Consider the following 22,925-nt stretch of genomic DNA (forward strand, 5'->3'; position numbering starts at 1 on the left):
CTGACTCATTTGAAAAGACTCTGATGCTGGGAAAGGTTGAAGGTGGGAGCAGAAGGGGATGACAGAGGATGAGATGGTTCGATGGCATCACCAACTCAATGGACATGAGTTTGAATAAACTCCAGGAGTTGGTGATGGACAGGGAGGCCTGCCATGCTGCAGTCCATGGGATCACAAAGAATTGGACATGACCGAGTGACTGAACTGAACTGATGTTCAATACCAGTCTCCCCCGGTAGAAGAGACATTCCCTGGGGGTCAGACCCAGGGCTGATTTGCTTGTGACTCCATCTCCAGTGTTCGTAGAGGCTTATGATAAATATTTGTTGAATGATAACTTTCTCCCCCCTGGGCCTCAGTTTCCTCATATATAACATGAACAGCAATGGGTGGGGTGACCTCCAAGTCCTGCTCTCCCGGAATCCTATGATGCCAGGACCAACAAGCAACAGGATCAGGTCCACTGGAAGAAGAGGGAGGGATATAAATAAATGATGACCACATTTAAAATTCACTTTTCATTATTAGATTACTTTCTGAGAATAGAAGAAGAGCAGGGCTGTAAAGAGAAGCAAAGCAGAAGAGATGAGCCCAGAAAGGGGGGGCCCAGGACACAGTTTGATACTGACAATTAACATGTGCACTGCGCTTCACAGTTAACCCTCCTCCTTCTCCTCCACTATCCCGTCTGAGCTCCACAGTGCTCTGTGCAACCTGGAAAGCAAGTGCAATTATGGTCCCATCGCGCAGCAGAGGAAACTGGGGCTCCCAAGGGTTCCCCGGGGCTCAGTAGTAAAGAACCTGCCTGCCAATTCAGGAGATGCAGGTTGGATCCTTGGGTCTTGCCTGGGAAATTCCATGGACAGAGGATCCTGGTGGGCTACAGTCCATGGGGTTGCAAAGAGTCAGACACGACTTAGCAACTGAACAACAATAACAACAAAAAACTCGTTTTCTTTGGAATCCTAATTCTGTAAATACAGCCACTAAAATCCTCCTGCAATGCAGGAGAGGCAGGTTCAGTCCCTGGGTCGGGAAGATCTCCTGGAGAAGGAAATGGCAACCCACTCCGGTATTCTTGCCTGGAGAATCGCATGAACAGAGGAGCCTGGTGGGCTACAGTCCATAGGGTTGCAAAGAGTCAGACAGGACTGAGCAACTAAACAAGCACAGATGTTTAGCTGCTAAGTGGCAGAGCCAGAATCTGAATCAGGGTTTCTGACTGCAAACCCAGCCCTCGGGCAGCAGGCGGGCCACATCTCCACTTCGTGGAGGAACACCGCAGTTCCTGCAGAAGTTCATGAGGTCAGGGCCCTTGGCAGGCGCTCTCTGCCACCACTGTGGACATTCCCCTGGAACACCCTACTCCCCACAACAGCTGCTGAGCTGGCGAAACCAAACTAGCCCCCCACCCATCCTATTTACAGTAAACCCCTCCCGATTGCAGAAATGGGACCTGAAAGTGCCTGAGGACAGCAGAAAGCGTGAGAGTGGGGTCAACGGGGAAGGAGGCTGGCCTGCCGGGCCCGCGGAGGGTGCCGTCAGGGGCAGGCCCCTCTCTTCTCTGGGGCATGGAACTTCCGCTTTGGACAGAGAGCAGGAGGCTCCCGGCACCCGGTCCCACTCTGCCCAGCCCAGCGGCCTCAGAGGACACAGGCTCCCAGGTGAGGACGGGGCTTAGCAATAGGGGGACCGGCTGGCAGGACCAGTATGCCAGAGGGTGGCGCTTCCTGAGTAGAGGGCCCCACATCCTCTGTCTCTGAGCCACTGGGAGGGTTGGACTCTGAGGGTTCCTGCACCCCATCCCAGACCTCAGGAATCAATTCCTCTGGGGGGTCAGCTCGAGAGTCTGCTGCTACCGGGGGCCCTGGGTAATGGGGAGACATCAGAGTAAAGGCTCTAGGGTCACCGATGCTGGAGCTGAGCCCCGCTTCTGCCTCTCAGGAGCTGGCGATCTGGACCAAGTGACATAACTCTCTCAGCCTGGATCCTCTCGGGGGAAAACAGAACTTTTCAGGGGTGCTGTGAGCCCTAAAGGAGACCAGCTCAGCCTCTGCTTAGCGCACTGCCTGGCTCAGGGTATGTCAGAGGCAGAGGTGAAACCAGAACCCAGAATCCCCTCCACCCACTCAGCCTTTCTCTGACACCTGCCTTCTATTTCCTTGCAGTCTGGTGAGAAAGCTCCGCTAGCCTCTTTCAAGGACGAGGTGGGATGATGGCAGGTGGAGTTGTGATGAGTTATTAGTTAGCGTTGACACAACTCAGCTATGCTTGTGCAGGTTAGAGGTCGGTCAGGCACCGTGCTAGAGACAGAGCTCCTTCTAGGCTCCGTCTCATGTAATCCTCTGGCAGCCCTGTCAGGCGGAAATAAACTTTGCCAAAGGCTCAGGGAGGTTAAGGTGCTTGCCTGAAGTCATGCGGCAAGGTAGCAGCGGAGGGGGAGTTCAAGGTCAAACTGGCCTGACTCCAAGTCAGGGCGAAAGGGGCTGTTGGAGCTGGGGAAGATGGATGATGCCAGGAAAGATGTGAGGAGTGAGGCTGATGGTGGTGATGGATGCTGAAGGCAGAGGGTGGTCAGATCTGCTGAGGGCTAAGTCTTGGCCCAAGTCTAAGATTCAGTGGCCCCTGAAATAGGCCAGAACCCAGATCGCCCCACTCCCCCACCCCACCTCCAGCTTCCCCAAGAGACCCGAGTCTCATCGTCAACCCCTACCCCACCCCACCACCCTAGCAGCCAGCCAGAGCTCCCCCACTCCTGCGCTGCCTTCACCTGGGAGACCCCGTCCCTGAGCCCCGCCTCCCAAAGGGACCAAATTCTTTCTTTAGTTTTCCAAGCATCCTCTGCGGTGTCCTGAAACTTGGGGATTCCCGGATGATGGTGATAATTTAAAAATAGCTAATATTCATTACGCATCTCCAATACGCCAGGCTATTGTGAGCCCAACTCATCTGTCCTCCCACCAACCCCATCAGTCACTGCTTAGGACACTGCCTGGTTCAGGGTATGTCAGAGGCAGAGGTGAAATCAGGACCCAGGACCCCCTCTGCCCACCCAGCAATTTCTCTGACACCGGCCTTCTTTTATTTCCTCGCAGTCTGATGAGAAAGCTCAGCAGAGATCAGGCAGAGGTCAGGATTATCCCCATTTTACAGAAGGAGAAACTGTGGCCAGAGAGAAGCCACTTGCCTAAGGCCCGTAGCTAAGAAGGAGCAGAAGCCTGGTTTGAACTCTCTTGGGAGCAGTGTTCCTCTCCTTGTGACCCTCCAGGCCTCTCACCTTTGGTGACACTCCCAACAACAGCAGCAATAATAGTAATGATAATAACAGCCATCAATGGGCACTGGCCCCGCCTCCAGCACTGCGCTAAGCATAGGCCGTGCTGCAGCTCCTTGTATCAGGCCGTTTGGCTCCAAAGCCTGGGTTTTAACCCCCAGGTAGAGAGGCCTCTGGGCTTCCCCAGTGGCTGAGCAGTAAAGAATCTGCCTACAATGCAAGAGCCACAGGAGATGAGGGTTCCATCCCTGGGTCGGGAGGATCCCCTGGAGGAGGGTATGGCAGCCCACTCCAGTATTCCTGCCTGGAGAATCCCATGGACAGAGGAGCCTGGTGGGCTATGGTCCACAGGGTCGCAAAGAGTCGGACACGACTGAAGCAACTGAGCGTGCACGCAGAGGCCTCTTAATGTAACACCCCATGGGGTTTAGACCTAGCAGAAGTGGGTTTGAATCCCAGCCGCGTATGGCTGTGTGACCTCGATCAAGGTTCCCAGTCTCTCCACTGCCCAGTTTCTTCATCTGTGACATGAAATAGCAGGGTGCTTTCTCAGGGGGCTGCTGTAAGGAGCAAATTAAATGAAAGAACGACCGGTAAAGCATTTGGCATAGAGCCTGGCACCTGCTAAGTGCCCAATGCATTGGTTATTAAGGTTGTCAAACTGTCGTTTGTAAAACCTCGGGCAAGATAAATAGAATGTCAGCCTCTCTCAGGAGCATGACAGAGCCCAAGCTGGTCACTCATGGCCCTGGTCACATCCATCTTTGCATTCCTCTTTGCCTGGTACCCAGCACAGCTTCCAGCCTCACTCAGGAGTCTGAACCATGAACTGATCAGGACCAGACCGAGGGGGCTGGGGCTGATTTTCTGAGCACACAAGCCCAAATCAGCAGGTTATTATGGTCTCAGGAAGGCCTCCAGGTGCCAAATTCTGTGTTAGCACAGGCACTGCAGGGCAAAGGAGACCACAGCCTGACCACAGCCCTGCCATTAACCAACTCACTGGGCAATTTAGGAAGGGTTGTTTCCTAATGTTTGCATCTCAGTGTCCTCGTCTGCAAGATGGGAAAATAATCACAACCCACCTCTCCAGAGTGCTGTGAGGATCAGACAACAGCAGCTATGGGTCTGAACTAGAGCCCCCAAACCCCGTGACTCTTTCCCAGCCATGGCCTTGCCTGGGTCCCCATGGGTATCCTGGGAGATGGGCTGGGACCACTCTGCTCGCCTCTCTAAGTGCAGGAGACTGCCCAGCTTTTGTGGGCTGAGCGGTAATGAGGGAAGGGTTCCTGGAAGAGAAAGGCTTGGACAGGAGCCTTGAAAGATGGGGAGAAATTGGATATGGGCAAAGGTGGAACGGGCTGCCTCGGAAGGTAATGAGCTTCCCATCACTGAGATGGTACAAACGCTGGATGGGAAGAGGCCTGGGCAGAGATGTTGTTGAGGAGACTTAACAGTGAGCTGAGGGTTCCTCAAGAAGTTAAACCCAGGATTACCATAAGACCTAGTAATCCCACTAAGTATATATTCAAGAATTAAAAATAAGTATTCAGACAAATCCTTGTATGTGAATGCTCACAGCAGTGCTATTCACAATAAGCAAAAGGTGGAAACTTCCCAAATGCCCATCAATAATAAATGGATTAACAAGATGTAATATGTCCATACAATGGAATATTATTTAGCCATTAAGAAGGAACGAGGTACTGATCCATGCTACAATGCAGATGAACCTCAGAAACATTATGCTAAATGAAATGTCAGACACAAAAGGTTACACAGTATATACAATTCTACTTCTATGAAATATCCGGAATAGGTAAATCCATAGAGTCAGAAAGCAGAGAAGTGGGTTGCCAGGGACCAAAGCAGGGAGGGGGATTTGGAGGTAACTGACTAGTGAGTACAGAATGTTATTTGAGGGTTATTGAATTGATGGAAATAGTTTGGAACTAGACAGAGGAGAAGGTTATACAATACTGTGAATGTGCTAAACACCACTGAAATGCTCACTTTAAAAGGTTAAATCTGTGTTATGAGAATATCAACTCAATTTTTAAAAAGGAAGAAGCCAAGGGTTGGACTAGATGAGTTTTAAGGTCCCTTCTGTCCTGAGAAGTGATGCATGGGCATTGGCCATGCTGACAAGCTCAAGATGCCCCAGGGTTTCTGTCTCATTCCCCAGGATTCTCACCAGGGCCCAGAGCCTTTGGAGGGACCTGAGAATATTCTACCAGAAGAGGTGGCCTGCTATGCTGGCAAGGCCACTGGCTTCAGTGCCACATAGGCCTGGGTTCAAGTCCTGGCTGCAGTCCTTCCTGTGTGACCCTGAGCAAGTGACTTGACCTCTCTGAACCTCAGTCTCCTCTTCAGTGTAGAAACATTGGTTCTTCTGTGCAGGGCTGCTCTGAGGATATAACTGTGGAAGAAGCACAGGCAGCCCAAATTCAGAAGCTCTAATGACTGAGAACCCTTGGACCAAAATCTCAAACCACAGCAATCAAGACCCTGACCTCCCTGCCGGTTCTCAACACTCCAGACACTGTGTGGCCTCTGGGCCTTTGCCTCCTGTCTTTTCCCCCCAGCCCTGTCTGATCCTTTGGGTCTCCGCCTAAACATCACTTCTCAGAGATGCCTCCCTTGTCTAGAAAACTTTTCTGGCAGGAGAACGCCCCTCACAAAACCAGCCCTCAGGGCCCCCTTTCATTTCATTTCAGCCAGAGCGCTCCCCACAGCATATGACCAGTTCCATTGACTTGCATGTGACCTGTGTCTAGTCCCCCAGACCATCAGCTCCATGAAGGCAGGGACCATATCTGTCTTGTTCATCACGGTATCCCCAGCACCCAGAACGGGGTCCAGGGTCTGGTGGATAAGACACTCAGGGAACACAGGAACAAGTGAAGGAATGAATGAACAGGCTGTGGCCATGACCAATCACATTGTCTTGTCCCCCGACAGGGAACAGCTGAGACAGGGCCGTGATGAAGACCCCTCGGGGCAGCGTGTTGGTGCTGCTGCTCCTGAATCTGCTCCGTGTCTCCTGGGCCCAGAGCAACTGCATCAGGCCGTCCATCCCTGGCATCCCGGGCATTCCCGGGAAACCAGGCTCCGATGGCAAGCCTGGGACTCCAGGGACAAAGGGAGAGAAAGGTACTGTGGACGCTAGGAACGCACGAGGGTCACTCCCCAAGGCCCTGTCACCCACCTCCCAAGTCAGCGGCCCTCCTTAAAAGAGCGCAAAACACTTGCAAAGCCATCAGCTTGCTGAGCCCTTCACAATAACCTTGCAAGGAAGGGATTCTGATTCCCACTTTACAGGTGGGAAAACTGATGTCCAGAAAGGCTACTGACTTGCCCGAGGGAGCCCAGTAAATGTTGAAAGTGAAGTGTTAGTCTCTCAGTCGTGTCCTGACTCTGCAATCCTATGGACTGTAGCCCGCCAGGCTCCTCTGTCTATGGAATTTTCCAGGCAAGAATACTGGAGTGGGTTACCATTTCCTTCTCCAGGGGATCTTTCCCACCCAGGGACTGAACCCTGGTCTCCCGCACTGCAGGCAGACTTTTTTACTGTCTGAGCCACTGGGGAAGCCCAGTCAATGTTGAGGCTGAGGCCAAACCTTGGCTGTCTTACCACTAAATCCACTGTGGCCACAGAGTCCTGGGGTCCCTCCAGGGTCGGCGGCTTCAGCCCTCTGAACTGCTCTTTCCTCACCTGTAAAATGAGGTCAGTGCTCCTTTGCAGAGTTGTCAGTGGGTTTAAATGAAGCTGCCTGCCCCTCAAACCCCCCGTGAGATGTAGTTCACACGTCCATTTAACCACAGCCAACTGCTCTCATCGCACAATTTCATTGAATCCTCACGAGCCCACAAAATATCATCATCCCCATTTTCCAGATGAGGAAGCTGAGCTTTGGGGAACGTGAGTCAGTCAAGGGGACACGACTAAGAATGGCAAAGGTGATGTGAGAAACTCACCTGCCTGGCCCCTGAGCCCAAGTTCACAGTAACCAGACTGCCACCCTCCCGGAAGAGAAGGCTTTATATCTTGTGCCAAACCAAGGAGGGGTTTGGAGTGGTGGGGTGAGAAGGGTTCAAATGCCCACTTCTGGGTTCAGCAAGACACCACTCCCCACCCCGATGGCCCTCGGTCCCCATTACCACCAAGCACATCCCAGACGTGGAAAGCTGGGCTTTCTGGAAGGAGGCTCGCAGGCCTGCCCGTCCTCGTGTTCACAGACGGGACGCAGAGGCCCAGAGGGAAGCAGGGGCCTGTTTGAGGCTACCCAGTCAGGCTCCGTGCATCCCAGCCCAGCTCCTTCCAGTCCCCAGCCATCTCTGGCCCCCTCATTTCTCTCATCTCTGCTTTTCCAGGGCTTCCAGGGCTCGTTAGCCACCTCAACGAGAATGGCGAGAAGGGGGACCCAGGGTTTCCTGGGATGCCTGGAAAAGTCGGCCCCAAGGGCCCCATTGGGCCCAAGGGTGTCCCAGGGCCTCCCGGAGTCCGCGGCCCCAAGGGTGAATCGGGAGACTACAAGGCCACGCAGAAAATCGCCTTCTCAGCCTCACGCACCATCAACCACCACCAGAGACAGGGCCAGCCCATCCGCTTCGACCACGTGATCACCAACGCCAACGAAAACTACCAGGCTCGGAGCAGCAAGTTCACGTGCAAGGTGCCCGGGCTCTACTTCTTCACCTACCATGCCAGCTCCCGAGGGCAGCTGTGCGTGGACCTCATGCGGGGCTGGGCGGAGCCCCAGAAGGTGGTCACCTTCTGCGACTACGTCCAGAACACCTTCCAGGTCACCACAGGCAGCATCGTGCTCAAGCTAGAGAAGGATGAGACCGTCTTCCTGCAGGCCACCGAAAAGAATGCTCTGGTGGGCATCGAAGGCGCCAACAGTATTTTCTCCGGGTTCATGCTCTTCCCTGACACAGAAGCGTGACCTGTGGGGCCAATTCACCCCTGCTCCCACCAGCCAAGCTCTCTTTCTCCCCAACACCAACCCCCATATCCCGGCCAAAGCACACAGTAGGGCTCCACGGGTGTTGCTGAATGGATGAGTTAATAAAGTTTCCAAGGCCAAGGGACAGTGGTCTAATTCAACTCTGTGTCCCCACAAGTAGCACATAGTAGGTGCTTGGAAATGTTGCTTGAATGCTGGTTGAATGACGGAACAACAAATGACCTCTGAAATGACCCTAAATGATTGAATAATAAATGACCTCTGAAAGCAGAGTGAGTGGAAGTCGCTCAGTCGTGTCAGACTCTGTGACCCCATGGACCATACAGTCCATGGAGTTCTCCAGGCCAGAATACTGGAGTGGGTAACCTTTCCCTTCTCCAGGGGATCTTCCCAACCCAGGGATCAAACCCAGGTCTCCCGTATTGCAGGCAGATTCTTTACCAGCTGAGCCACAACAGAAACCCAAGGCTACTGGAGTGGGTAGCCTATCCCTTCTCCAGCGGATCTTCCTGACCCAGGGATCAAACTAGGGTCTCCAGCATTGCAGGCAGATTCTTTACCAACTGAGCTATCAGGGAAGCCCGAACTTCCCTTTCTGAGAGCAGAAACTCTGTCTAATTGGTGGTGACTGGAGGGCCAGGCTTTGTGTCCAGCTCTGTGCCAGCCTCACGATGGGAGATGGGGAGGGAACACCATCTGCTGAGCACCTACTGTGCTCCAAACGCTGGACTAGATCCTTTCTTCCTTCTCTTGTTAATCCCCACACTCATCCTTGAAGACAGGCTAGATCATGCCCAATTCACAGAGGAGAAAACTGAGGATTTGTAGGGGTGAAGGAATTGCTCTCAACCCCAGAGGAGCTGGGAGGCAGGTCTGTCCACTGATGACCTGAGACCTCTTTCAAGACAAGATATCTAGGCCCCTAAATGGGTTTTCTGCATGTAACGTTACATACCTCCACCCAAAGAGTCAAAGAGCCTTTCTGTAGTCTTAACTGACCTTGGAATCACAATCCCTCCCCTTTTGATTCTCCTCACATGCTCTCCTTCCCAATATCTTCCCAGCCTGACTCAGGCTCAGCCATCCAGTTAGAACACATAAAATTCAATGGCTCCTCTGCTCAGTAACATTCAATGGCTCCCCACTGCCAACTGGACATAATGCCTGCCCACGAGCCTGGCATTCAACCCTGTCTATGAATTGACCTTCTAGTCCCAATCTCACCTCTCCTGGACAAAGAAGATCTTCACTCCAGACCAGCTGGGCCCTTTCTGTCCTCTAGGCAAGATGCAAGCTCTCCTGCCTCAATGACCTTACATTCCCCTTTCACTCTACCTATCTAACCATCCTTTTAAACCTCATTCAAGTCACAGCTTCTCCCTAAAAGTGGAGCATTTCAGCTCTCACAGCCCCTACTCGTCGGACCTCTCTAACCCCAGTTCTCAGTTGTTCAGTTCTGATCACACACTGCCTTCATCTAGCCTTTACTCCTGCTCACCCCGTCTCCCAGGCTAAGCTGTGAGCCCCTTACCCTGCTCATCGCTGAACCCCTCCCAGCCCTGCACCTGCTCTCTACAGCCCCTCATACAAGCCCCACCCACCGAGATTCTCAACCAATCCTGTCCAGAGGTAGGAGGGATTTAAGGCACTTCAGTTCAGTTCAGTTCAGCTCAGTTCAGTCGCTCAGTCCTGTCTGACTCTTTACAACCCCATGGACTGCAGCATGCTAGGCCTCCCTGTCTATCACCAGCTCACGGAGCTTGCTCAAACTCATGTCCATTGAGTTGGTGATGCCATCCAACCATCTCATCCTCTGTCATCCCCTTCTCCTCCTGCCTTCAATCTTTCCCAGCATCAGGGTCTTTTCCAATGACTCAGTTCTTCACATCAGGTGGCCAAAGTATTGGAGTTTCAGCTTCAGCATCAGTCCTTCCAGTGAATATTTAGGACTGATTTCCTTTAGGATGGACTGGTTGGATCTCCTTGCAGTCCAAGGGACTCTCAAGAGTCTTCTCCAACACCACAGTTCAAAAGCATCAATTCTTCAGTGCTCAGCTTTCTTTCACACATGCCTTTCTCACATCCATACATGACTACTGGAAAAACCATAGCTTTGAGTAGATGGACCTTTGTTGGCAAAGTAATGTCTCTGCTTTTTAATATGCTGTCTGGGTTGGTCAGAGCTTTTCTTCCAAAGAGTGTCTTTTAATTTCATGGCTGCACTCACCATCTGCAGTGATTTTGGAGCTCAAAAAAATAAAGTCTGTCACTGTTTCCACTGTTTCCCCATCTATTTCCCATGAAGTGATGAAACTGGATGCCATGATCTTAGTTTTCTGAATGTTGAGCTTCAAGCCAACTTTTTCACTCTCCTCTTTCACTTTCATCAACAGGCTGTTCAGTTCTTCTTCGCTTTCTGCCATAAGGGTGGTGTCATCTGCATATCTGAGGTTATTGATATTTCTCCCGGCAATCCTGATTCCAGATTGTGCTTCTTCCAGCCCAGCATTTCTCATGATGTACTCTGCATATAAGCTAAATAAGCAGGGTGACAATATATAGCTTTGACAGACTCCTTTTCCTATTTGGAACCAGTCTGTTGTTCCATGTCCAGTTCTAACTGTTGCTTCCTGACCTGCATACAGATTTCTAAAGAGGCAGGTCAGGTGGTCTGGTATTCCCATCTCTTTCAGAATTTTCCACAGTTTATTGTGATCCACCCAGTCAAAGGCTTTGGCATAGTCAATAAAGCAGAAATAGATGATTTTCTGGAACTCTCTTGCTTTTTTGATAATTCAATGGATGTTGGCAATTTGATCTCTGGTTCCTCTGCCTTTTCTAAAACCAGCTTGAACACCTGGAAGTTTACAGTACCCATACTGTTGAAGCCTGGCATGGAGAATTTTGAGCATTACTTTACTAGCATGTGAGATGAGTGCAGTTGTGCGGTAGTTTGAGCATTCTTTGGCATTGCCTTTCTTTGGGATTGGAATGAAAACTGACCTTTTCCAGTCCTGTGGCCACTGCTGAGTTTTCCAAATTTGCTGGCATATTGAGTGCAGCACTTTCACAGCATCATCTTTCAGCTTTTGAAATAGCTCAGCTGGAATTCCATCACCTCCACTAGTTTCATTTGTAGAGATGCTTCCTAAGGCCCACTTGACTTCACATTCCAGGATGTCTGGCTCTATGTTAGTAATCATACCATTGTGATTATCTGGGTCGTGAAGATTTTTTGTACAGTTCTTCTGTGTATTCTTGCCATTTCTTCTTAATATCTTCTGCTTCTGTTAGATCCATACCATTTCTGTCCTTTATTGTGCCTATATTTACATGAAATGTTCCCTTGGTATCTCTAATTTTCTTGAAGAGATCTCTAGTCTTTCCCATTCTATTGTTTTCCTCTATTTCTTTGCACTGATCACTGCGGAAGGCTTTCTTATCTCTCCTTGCTATTCTTTGGAACTCTACATTCAAATGGGTATATCTTCCCTCTTCTCCTTTGCTTTTCACTTCTCTTCTTTTCACAGCTATTTGTAAGGCCTCTTCAGACAGCCATTTTGCTTTTTTGCATTTCTGTTTCTTTGGGATGGTCTTGATCCCTGTCTCCCGTACAATGTCATGAACCTCTGTCCATAGTTCATCAGGCACTCTGTCTATCAGATCTAATCCCTTGAATCTATTTGTCACTTCCACTGTATAATTGTAAGGGATTTGATTTAGGTCATACCTGAATGGTCTAGTGGTTTTCCCTACTTTCTTCAATTTAAGTCTGAATTTGGCAAAAAGGAGTTCATGATCTGAGCCACAGTCAGCTCCCGGTCTTGTTTTTGCTGACTGTATAGAGCTTCTCCATCTTTGGCTGCAAAGAATACAATCAATCTGATTTCAGTGTTGACCATCTGGTGATGTCCAGGTGTAGAGTCTTCTCTTGTGTTGTTGGAAAAGGGTGTTTGGTATGACCAGTGCATTTTCTTGGCAAAACTCTATTAGCCTTTGCCCTGCTTCATCCTGTACTCCAAGGCCAAATTTGCCTGTTATTCCAGGTGTTTCTTGACTTCATTCTTCTGCGTTCCTTTTCTATAAAGAACCCCATAGGGATTACTTTAGGCTTGGGGGCTATACAATCTCTACTGTACTTCTCAACTCTGCTCCGTAGCATGAAAACAGCCCACAGACAAGATAAAAACAAGTGAGCATGACTCTGTTCCAATCAGTCATTAGGGACACTGGGATTCGAATTTTACATAATATTCATGTCACAAAATATTTTTCTTCTGATTTTTTTTCAACCATTTAGAAATGTAAAAACCATTCTTAGCTAGCAAGCCACACCATCTCTGGGCTGGATTTGCCATTCTGCTTTAGACCCAACTGTGGCTCTAGGCTTGGAAAGAGAAGAGCAGGAACTTGGACGCAGAGCTGCCTGATTCTCAAGCCAATCCACATTCCATCAGGTTAGGTTCCTGCTAGGTTCCAACCTGGGGACATTGACAGAAAAACTCTCTGGGCCTCGCCGTCTTTGTAAAATGGACATTGCGGGTCCCACCCTGAGCGACCAAAGGCACCGAGTCTCTAACTGCCATGGGTGATGAAATTCCCTGGAAATGTGCTGGCTCCCCCTCCTAGGGCTTCTGATTCCGTATGACCTGGAGGCCCAGGAATGCACACTTTCCTCAAACACCCCAGGTGATTCCCGTGCAGGGGGCTCTCTGCCTCCACTGAGAAGGCTGAGCTGGTGGACATGAAAGCCGTGACCAGTAGCAGCCCAGCCTCCTCCCACAAGGATCCATGAGCCATATGGGGTTGAGGGAAGAAGGGAAAAGGACATCTTTTTTAGGTGTTTTTAGTTCTAGAAGGTCTCAATACCCTGTCCTGTTGGAATTCCCCTCTGCAGTCTCCCAGCCTCTCACCTGAACACATCAGACCCCAGGCTCCATGTTCTCGAGCTTCTACCATTGGGTCTGTCTGCCCGTGGCCACACTTCACCCCAGGGGCAGATCTGGCTGCTGGCCACGCACGTTTGGGGCCCCCCAACCGGCCACAAGGATCCACGCAAAGTCAGCCATGGCCAAGGTAACAGTGGAGCTTGTCTCTGGTGCTGCCTCAGGCCGGCTGCCTCTCCTGCAAGACCCGCACTCCTCTCACTTCTAACCCATAAACCCTGACCCTGCCGCATTTCCTCCACCAGCCTCTGTGCAACAACAGCACTCTGAACAGTGCCCCTCTGGGCCTCCCTACCCAGATTCCAGACCCGCCAGAAACCCGGGACTCTCACTGCGTGTTCAGCCATGCCCACTGCAATCAAACATACCTTGCTTTACATAAGCATGAATATATCCAATCCCTTCACCTTCGTTATTGCTCTCTCCCACCCCCTGGGGAGGGTTCACTTCTTCAGCTCTCCAGGGAAACAGCTGAGGTTTCATCAAACAAGAACCAAAACCAAGAATAATGGGGAATTCTAGAGGTGACCCTAGATGGGTCTCGGGACTTCGCCTATTCCCTCACTGTCCAGACCTGCCTCTTCCCTTGTGCCCCTTCTCAGGGGGGATGGGGTTGAAACTCAGATCTCCTGGATGGGCTAACGGTTGGGCAGGGGAAGGAAGGGAAGTGATCTCCTTGGGCCTGTGCGCCTTGACCTTCATGTAGTCACTTTGACCCTGACTCATAACCCTCGACATGCCAGAGTCCTTTTAGTTTCCAGGCTTCCAAGAAACCTCCTAGAAACAATAAGTAGGAAAGGATGGGCTTATCAGGAGAGGCCAGATTCCCCTACGGGAGCCAGGAGCAGGTGGGACAGCCCAGTCTCGGTGACATGGGAGCCTGACCGGGGTTTCCTCTGAGAGCTCGTGGATCTGAGCCTCTCTCTGCAGACTGGTCCTCTTAACTGTTAAGGCAAATGGAGAGAAATGCATGCCCCCAACCACAGCCTTGACCGCCAAGTCAGCCTGTACCCCTGGAGGAAGTAATACAGAGACTAACATCCCCAATCCCCAGTTCCCAGGAGAGGGGATAATCTGATTGACCTAGCTTGGAACAAGGACACTCCTTGCCCAATCAGCTGAGGCCAAGAAGGAGCAGACCTATAATAGTGGTTCAGGGGACATCCCTGGGCGTCCAATGGCTAAGATTCCACATTCCCAATTCAGGGGTCCCGGGTTCAATCCCTGGTCAGGACACTAGGTCCTACATTTCACAACTAAGAGCTGGCACAGGCAAATAATAAATATTTTTCAGAAATAATAATAGTTCACGATTATTGACCTAAACCCCCAGCAAATATTCTCTCCTGCACTAGTTACAACAAGCCTAAGGAGCAAATCTTCTAATCCTATGGTTCTCAGACATCAGCAGGCATCACAATCACGGGGAGGGCTTCTTAGAACTGGCGTTTCCTGAGAGTTCCCACATGCTGCTGCTGCTACTGCCTGAGGACCACACTTAAAGAACCACTCTCCTAATTTAATTGTTCCCATTCTATAGATAAGAATGTTGAGGCTCACAGAGGGGATGTTTTTTGCCCATGCCACACAGAAGATTTTGGACGTGGATCCAGGGAACCATGCGTTCCATGGAACCCAGGGAACCATGTGTTAACACTCTGTGCCCTCCTGCCCAGACTGCAGGGTGGCCAGGGCAGTTCCCAGCATGGCGTAGGTGGCCCTACCAGGTCTGCCACCTGGTAGGCACCTCGGTGCCCTATCCTCGCTTCTCCATGTCCACCCCAGTCCCTCCCAGGGACCCAAAAGCTTTGAGCCACTTAAGGAAGGGAAAGGAGGGTAAAAGTAAAGAAGGAAGGTGAGGGCTTGATAAGCAATAATAATAACAGCTCACAGAGTGCCTGATGCTTGGTAAATTTTACAATCATGTCCCCATTTTACAGAGGGGGTCTTGGAGGCGTGGAGCAGAGGCGTGGCTTGCCTGACATAACACACTAGTGAGTAACACAACCAGGATTCAACACAGGGCTGTTTGGCTGCAGAGTCACTGCTCCCGGAGCTGGCAAGAGACCCTGGCGGGGCTGTGCGGGGTGGCAGCTGAGGCCACTGGCTCTTGAGTCAGACAGACTTAAGATCAAATCCTGCCTGAACATTTGTACCAGCTGTGCGAGCATGTCAAGTGACTTCCCTGTTCTTCTGTGTTACCCCCTTACAGACAAATGATGCAGCGTGCATCCTGGTATGCATCCGTGATTCTTCTCTTGAATTAAATTCCTAGAAGCGGACTCCCTGGGGAAAGGATATGTAAACTTTGAAATCTCTGAAATGTGTTTCCAAATGGAAGGATGGGCTGTCAAGGCTGAACAAGCCAGGCCAGCTCCAGGCTTGCTGCCACCAGGGGGGAGCAGACACCAGGAGAAGGACAGCTTGGAATAGGAGCTGGCGGGCGGCTGAGATGGGACCTGAAGCTCCTGCCTTCTCCCTCTCTTCTCCCCAAGCGCATCCCACTCCCTGGGCGGGCTGTGAGCTTCTGGAGGGGGGCTGAGGGTCAGCTTTGAAGACCCAAGTTCCTCTAAACCAGGGTCCTTAAAGCGTGGTTCCAGCATCAGCATCAGCTGGGAGCTTGTTAGAAATACAGATTCTCAGTCCCCATCCCAGATTGAGTGAATCAGGAAGTCTGGGGATAGGCCCTGCATTCTGTGTTTTTAAACAAGCCTTCCAGGTGATTATGATGCAGCTGAAGTCTGAGAATCACTGCTATGCACTGCTGCTGCTGCTGCTGCTGCTAAGTCGCTTCAGTCGTGTCCGACTCTGTGCAACCCCATAGACAACAGCCCACCAGACTTCCCCGTCCCTGGGATTCTCCAGGCAAGAGTACTGGAGTGGGGTGCCATCGCCTTCTCCGCTGCTATGCACTAGAGGCTGCCAAACCTTTTCTGTAAAGAACCCAATAGGGATTACTTTAGGCTTGGGGGCTATACAATCTCTACTGTATTTCTCAACTCTGCTCCGTAGCATGAAAACAGCCCACAGACAAGATAAAAACAAGTGAGCATGACTCTGTTCCAATCAGTCATTAGGGACACTGGGATTCGAATTTTATGTAATATTCACGTCACAAAATATTTTTCTTCTGATTTTTTTTCAACCATTTAGAAACATAAAAACCATTCTTAGCTAGCAAGCCAATCTCTGGGCTGGACTTGCCATTCTGCTTTAGACCCAACTGTGGCTCTAGGCTTGGAAAGAGAAGAGCAGGAACTTGGATGCAGAGCTGCCTGATTCCCAAGCCAGTCCACATTCCATCAGGTTAGGTTCCTGCTAGGTGCCAACCTGGGGACATTGACAGAAAAACTCTCTGGGCCTTGTTGTCTTTGACTGTAAAATGGACATTGCAGTTCCCACCCTGAGCAACGAAAGGCACTGGGTCTCTAACTGCCATGGGTGATGAAATCCCCTGGAAATGTGCTGGTGTCTAGCTCCCCCTCCTAGAGCTTCTGATTCCGTATGACCTGGAGGCCCAGGAATGCACACTTTCCTCAAACACCCCAGGTGATTCCCATGCAGGGGACGCTCTGCCTCCATGAGAAGGCTGAGCTGGTGGACATGAAAGCCGTGACCAGTAGCAGCCCAGCCTCCTCCCACAAGAGTCCATGAGCCGTATGGGGTTGAGGGAAGAAGGGAAGACAAGCTTCTTGTCTGCTGGGACCTACACAAGATGAGAAACACAGTGAGCTCACCAATCGGAAGACAGAGCAGCTGTATTCAGTTCCCACCCCGCCACGCACAGGCTGTGTGTTCTCAGGCTGATCACTAAATTTACTGCTACCATTGCTGCTACTCAATCTGTACCTGTTACTGTTTCCTCAATCTGTACCATAAGGGTGATGATTGTAGACACCCTCGAAAGCTAATGGGGGCTAAATGGGATCCTATGGGCAGAGCCCCCTACACACACAAAGTTCTCCACAGGTATTGGCTATAGTTACTGCTGGTGAGTTGTCATTGGAACTGGGGTGCTGTGATGCTACAAGACCGCTTAAACTCTCACATGTTCAAACCCCACCCCAAGTCTTGATAAAATGTGTCTTCAAGCGCAGCAGGCCTGGGGTGGCACCTGAGAGTCTGCTTTTCTAACAAGATCCCTGGGGAAGTTGATGCTGCTGGACTAGGGACCACCCTTTAAGCAACAGGGTTAGGGGCCCCGGTTCAGTCTGTTGATCCGCTGTGAACTGGAAGTCTCTTGACCACCAGTGGCGGTTAGTACAGGAGCTGGGAGCTGGCGAGCGCTCGGTGATGAATCTCTTGCTGTTATTGTTGCCGTCATGGTAATGTGAAGATGTTCTGATGGTGATGCTGAGCGAGTTCACGGGCAGACACAGGCAAGGGCAAAGAACAGAGGGTCCATCTCCCTGACGCCGAGCACCCCTTGGCTCTGAGCACTGTGGGCCCAGCTCCCATCTCCACATGCCCGACTTTCTGGTCTCCTGCTGACAACGGGCACCAGGTGCCCTTCCTTTACCCCCTCCACCCCCACGACCCAACACACACACACAAATACACGCCCTCCTCTCAGAGCAGGCTGAGAGCTGCATTTATTTTTGCACGTAGCCAGGAGGGATTCTCATAGACAACCCTGTTGGCCAGATGCAAGAGAAAAGGGTGTTTGTTCAAGAAATCCAGTAGGGCCCACCCAAGCAGGGACACCCACAGTGAGGGGACCTGGCAGAGCAGGAAGCACCCTGGGTGAGAAGTCAAGAGCTCCTAACTCCATGCCAACCTCAGAATCCGACTCACTGTGTGACCTCAGACAAAGCGCTACCCCTCTCTGAGCCTCAGACTTCCCCACAGAAGGAAGGATTTGCACCAGATCAGCCGCATTAGCCTCGCCTTGCGACAGAGATCTCAGGCCCTCCCCAAGTGTACTGATCAGGAATCTAGGAGGGCTTGTGTTCCCCATAGAGAAAGAAAGAAAATTTATTACCAGGTCACTGATCAGGGAGGATGCAAGTGCACAGACCCCCGTCACACCTCACTTATCCAGTATCCTCACCTGTACAGACCGCAGCCAGGGCCCTAAGCCATCCTTGGGATTTTCCAGGCAAGAGTACTGGAGTGGGGTGCCATTGCCTTCTCCCCTAAGGGAACAAAGGAGGCTAGAAACAGACGTGTCATGGGTCAGAGAGCCCGGGAGACTCGTGCTTATCAGATGAAGGAGTGAAAGCAAATGTGTGTTTGTGAACAAATTAATCGGTAAATCTTTCTTACTCCAGAGAGTACAGGGTTTGGAGACAGATGCCCATAATACTAGGTCAGTAAATAGCTGTTGAATGGAAGGGAGAAAGGCAAAGTAGGAGGAATATCAGAATCAGGTCCTGCCCAGAATGAAAGGGAATGCGATCGTGTTTCCTAAGCCCATGGGACCATTTCCTTGGGAAGACCTGGCATGTCCAAGGGAAACAGACAGGAAAGTGGGAGAAACTTAGCTGAGATCATGAATGTCACACAGACACTGGCCCATTTAATGGGCTACCCGCCTCCCCAACCCCGATGTGGGCTTATCACCCTCACTCAGAGGTAATGAGACCGCGGCTTATTCCTCAATGACGCAAAGAGAGCTGAGCCCCTAGTGGCTCCCACGCGATGCACCAGCAGCGAGTGGGCACGTCTGATGGAACATGTTTTCTTGGAAGCCTCCGTCCTCGCTTCCATTGCACATCTTCCTGCCTCCCCACCCCACTTTCCCATTGTCTTTTGCAGATTCTCCTCACCTGGGCCATCTTGCCACGTATTTGTCCCTACAAGCTCTTACAGCATCTGGGGGAGCAGGGAGAATGCAAACAAGCTGACGGCGAAAGAGGGCAGAAGGGGCACAGTCTACGGAGCACCTACCGGGCGCCGGGCACCGTGCCCGACGCTTTACGAGCCTTCCCGCGTTGGCTTCTCACAAGAGCCCCCCTCGGTCCCCGTCTGGCTTTGCCACATTCTGGCTGGGTGACCTTGGGGCGAGGAAGTCAGCTCCACCCTGAGCTTTTGTTTCCTTGGTGCAAGACGGAGCTGTATCAGCTATTATCGGTGCACGTGCTAGATGAGCTAGTGCGTGTAAAATGCCCACCTGGTGTGCAGTATGCACACCACCAAGAGTGATTTGGGGGAAATTCCTTGGCAGTCCAGTGGTTAAAACTCCACCTTCCAACGCAGAAAGGGGTGCTGGTTCATTCCCCGGTCGGAAAGATCCCACACGCCTCCTGGCCAAAAAGCCAAAACATAAAACAGAGGCAATCTTGTAACAAATTCAATAAAGCCTTTAAAAAGAGTCAACACTAAAAAATCTTTTTAGAAAAGAGGGGGACACTCTCCATCCCCCTTCTGATGTCTTTGTCAGAAGCTTTCTCTGCCCCTTTTCACTGTAATAAAACTTCTGCCACACAAGAAAAAAAATCTTTTGAAGAAAGAGTGGTTTTTATCAAGAACCACTTGCCACACCTATACACAGTAGATCCACAACCATGAGCATCCTCATCTGAAAAATGAGATTATTGGCTGTTGTGGGGTTCGGAGAACCTGTAAGAGGCAGACAAGCTTTGCACACAGAAGAGTCCTGAGCCCATCTTAGGACAAACGTCCGTATCTGCCCGCAGCCTGGGTTTGCAGCGGGCGCGTGGGCTGCCCCGTGGGGCGGGCTACAGGCTCTGGTTCCTGAGTTCACACCTCTCTGGGCAGCCTTCCCCATAGGCACAGGTTTCCTTGGGAGAGACAGCCGGGCCCTTGTTAAAAAGTCGTGTGCAGACCTTGTTTGGAACACGTCAGCTAATGTGATTAAAGGCAGGACATAAATGTCAGCCTCACCGGGACCGCCCCAGCTGGTTTCCGGAGAAGGAGATCTGAAAAACATGTCTTCATTCCTCCTGTTTCTCGGGGCTGGAAACCAGTACAGGGTCTGCCAGGGGTGGCGAGGGAGACAGTCTGCCTCCCGACCAGGCCAGTAATTGTGTGACCTGGAGTCACCTAGGCCCTTTGAGCCTTTTTTCTCACTTGTTAAAAAAAAAACCAAAACCCATAATCTGTGCGCTGAGGGCTATTAAGAAGAAAAGGATAAAGCTTGTATGGTACCCAGCATAGACGATGGGGAATGCAGCCGCACACTTTGTCTGCAGAGATGCTCAAAGAATGTCCTGTGAGTTGGATTCAAGCGGTAAGACTTTGAAATTCTTAGTGAAAGGACATTAAAGAGTTAATACGGGCAGAGTAGGATGAGGGTGTGCTGGTTCCAGAGTCATTGACTCACTGTGACCTCAGCTAAGTGACTCCACTCTTTGGGACTATAACAGGTGGTGGGGTGATCCCAGGCCTGGCCAGGCCCTACCTTCCAGAGCGCTGTCGTGAGACACAAGCCTGCTGCCCAGGTCCTTGCTAGCCCTGCTGGTCAAGGCATAGAACTACGAGATTCTAGATGCTCCTGAGGCCTGGATTTCAGTCCCAGCCCCTCTCTGGACTGAGCACCAGTTATGGCCAGGCACTTCCAAAATCAAGTCGGTGCAGAGCAAGAGCCCCGGACAGGGAGCTAGAGACCTGGGTTCAAGTTCTGGCCTGAGCAGCCATTTGTGTGTGGTCTCCCTCCTCCTCCTTTTTTTTTTTTTTTAAGTCTCCCTCTCACTTTTATTTTGTGGCTACACTGAGTCTTTGTTGCAACTCGAGACCTACTTGCCCCAAGGCCTGTGGGATCTTAGTTCCCAACCAGGGATCAAATCTGCATCCGCTGCATTGGAAGGTCGATTCTTAATCAATGAACTACCAGGGACGTCCCTGGCTTTCCCTCCTGAGCCTCAGTTTACCCATCTGTAACATGAGAAGGGTTGGACCTGGGGAATCTCTGGGTCATCTCGGCTCGGGGACCTCGAAATCTCTTCCAGGGAGTGACAGAGTGGTTGGGACGGGGCTGTGGGAGAGGGGTGGTTTAATGATTAACCAAAGGGCAGAGGTGTGTGGGGGGAGAAGTCCCTGGATGCTCTTGGAGTGCCCCAGCCAGGCTGAAGGAAAAACCCAGAGCGGGAAGCAAGTTCACCAGGCTGCAGCCCCAAACACCAAACAAAGATGGGACCCGCATGCCAGACCCAGGAATGGCAGGGTGAGGGGAGGGAAATGGAGACTCACTGACTGCTCCTTAACCTCAGAAGAAGAGAAGGATAGCAGCTGGCATTGGCTGTGCTCCTCCTTTATTCCAGGCTCCACTCCAAGCACTTTCTATATCTTAACGTGTATGAGTCCCATGAGGCAGGTACTATTATTAAACCCATTTCATGGATATGGAAACTGAGGTACAGGGAGGTTACGTAAGTTGGCTAAGACAGAGCTGGGACATGGACTATGCTAGCGTGGCCCTTGAGCTGTTCTCTTGAAGTATCAATGATGAAGAATCATTTAATGAGCACCTAGTGTGTACCGGGCTCTCTGCTAGCTTCTGCACCGCGTGAGCTCCCATTCATTGCTAACAGCCTCTTTACGAGGAAGCTTTTTGATTAATGTTTTGCAGATGAGGAAATAAAGGCCCAGAGTGATGAAGAGCTCCCCGCAAAGTGGCTGAACTGGGAATCTGACCCAAATCTGAGTCTAGGGCCTGCGGGCACCCCTGCTAGGCCATCAGGCGGGACAGGACTCCTCCCCAGAAACCCCAAGGGGGTCCAAAAGCCGGTGTCTGAAGGAAGACACACCCATGGCGGTGTGGGATGTGACAAATGCCCTCCAGGCCCCACTCCGGGGCCAGAGAAGAGGGAGTCAGGGAGTCAGAAGCTAGCAGAGAGCCTGGAAACACACCAGGTGCTCATTAAATGACTTTTCATCATTGACACTTCAAGAGAGCAGCTCAAGGGCCTCGCTGTCTTAGTCTGTGCCCCATGACCTAGTCAGGTAGGTCGTGGGGACACCCCCTGAAACGAGGCTTGGGAGCTCCAGAGAGCTGTTGTGAGCTTCACGGGGCATCGGAGTTGAGGGGAAAGGTCTCTTTATTGAGCACCTGCAGTGTCCCATGTACCACGCTGAATTCTTGTCTTTCTTGTCACCTGTGACGTAGGTTCCATCAATGATCATCCTCATTTTACAGACGAAGAAACTAAGGCTCAGACAGATGGAGTCACTGGTCCAGTGTGACCTGACTTAGCAGGAGTCAAGCTCAGGTCCCTGGGTCTCAAAGCCAGTGCGTCTTCTACAGGGCACACTCTCCCATCTGAGCTCAAGCGCTCAGCCCACAGCCATCCACGGCGGGCACACCCAGAGCGGAAGCCCGCCCCGTGCCCTCCTAGTTCGCTCCCGGGCCCTTAATGGGTTAACTTCCCTGAGGCCCCGGGCTGTCCCTGTCAGTCTCCCATCCTCTCCCGTGCATTATGAGGACCAGACCTGCTCCTTGCTCCGGGCAGCTGACGCGTTCTCTGCTCAGTGGTTCGTGCTCCAGATATTAAATTACTCATAAAATATTTGGCCTGTCCCCAAAGCGACTGCCGCCTCCTCCCCACGCCCGCTGCTTACCTCCCACTACAAGGTCAAGTTCTTCAGTGGAGGGTGGGCGTAGGGAGGAGGAGGCACTCAGAATGTGAACCAAACTTCATCTGACATTAGCCTACAGTGGGTGTCAGAGAGCCCAGGAAAGAGGGCTGGGTTTTCCAGAAAAAGGGAACCCATCTGTGACCACCCCCCGCGTCATTCTGGGTTCCCCAGACCTGACCTGAGCCACGGGACTGCTCC

The 22,925-nt window shown here is 51.4% G+C and overlaps 1 protein-coding gene across 1 annotated transcript; it reads left to right on the forward strand.

Annotated features, from left to right (window-relative positions):
• The first annotated feature begins 1,484 nt into the window (after nt 1-1,484).
• C1QB (complement C1q B chain) lies at nt 1,485-8,516 on the forward strand. Its single transcript, XM_005905180.3, has 3 exons — nt 1,485-1,664; nt 6,236-6,427; nt 7,649-8,516. Exons 2-3 carry the CDS (start codon nt 6,259-6,261, stop codon nt 8,221-8,223), a joined length of 744 nt encoding a protein of 247 aa, XP_005905242.1. The 5' UTR covers nt 1,485-1,664; nt 6,236-6,258; the 3' UTR covers nt 8,224-8,516.
• Nucleotides 8,517-22,925: the final 14,409 nt, after the last annotated feature.

The sequence above is a fragment of the Bos mutus genome, chromosome 2, assembly GCF_027580195.1.
Source record: "Bos mutus isolate GX-2022 chromosome 2, NWIPB_WYAK_1.1, whole genome shotgun sequence".
Taxonomy (NCBI): domain Eukaryota; kingdom Metazoa; phylum Chordata; class Mammalia; order Artiodactyla; family Bovidae; genus Bos; species Bos mutus.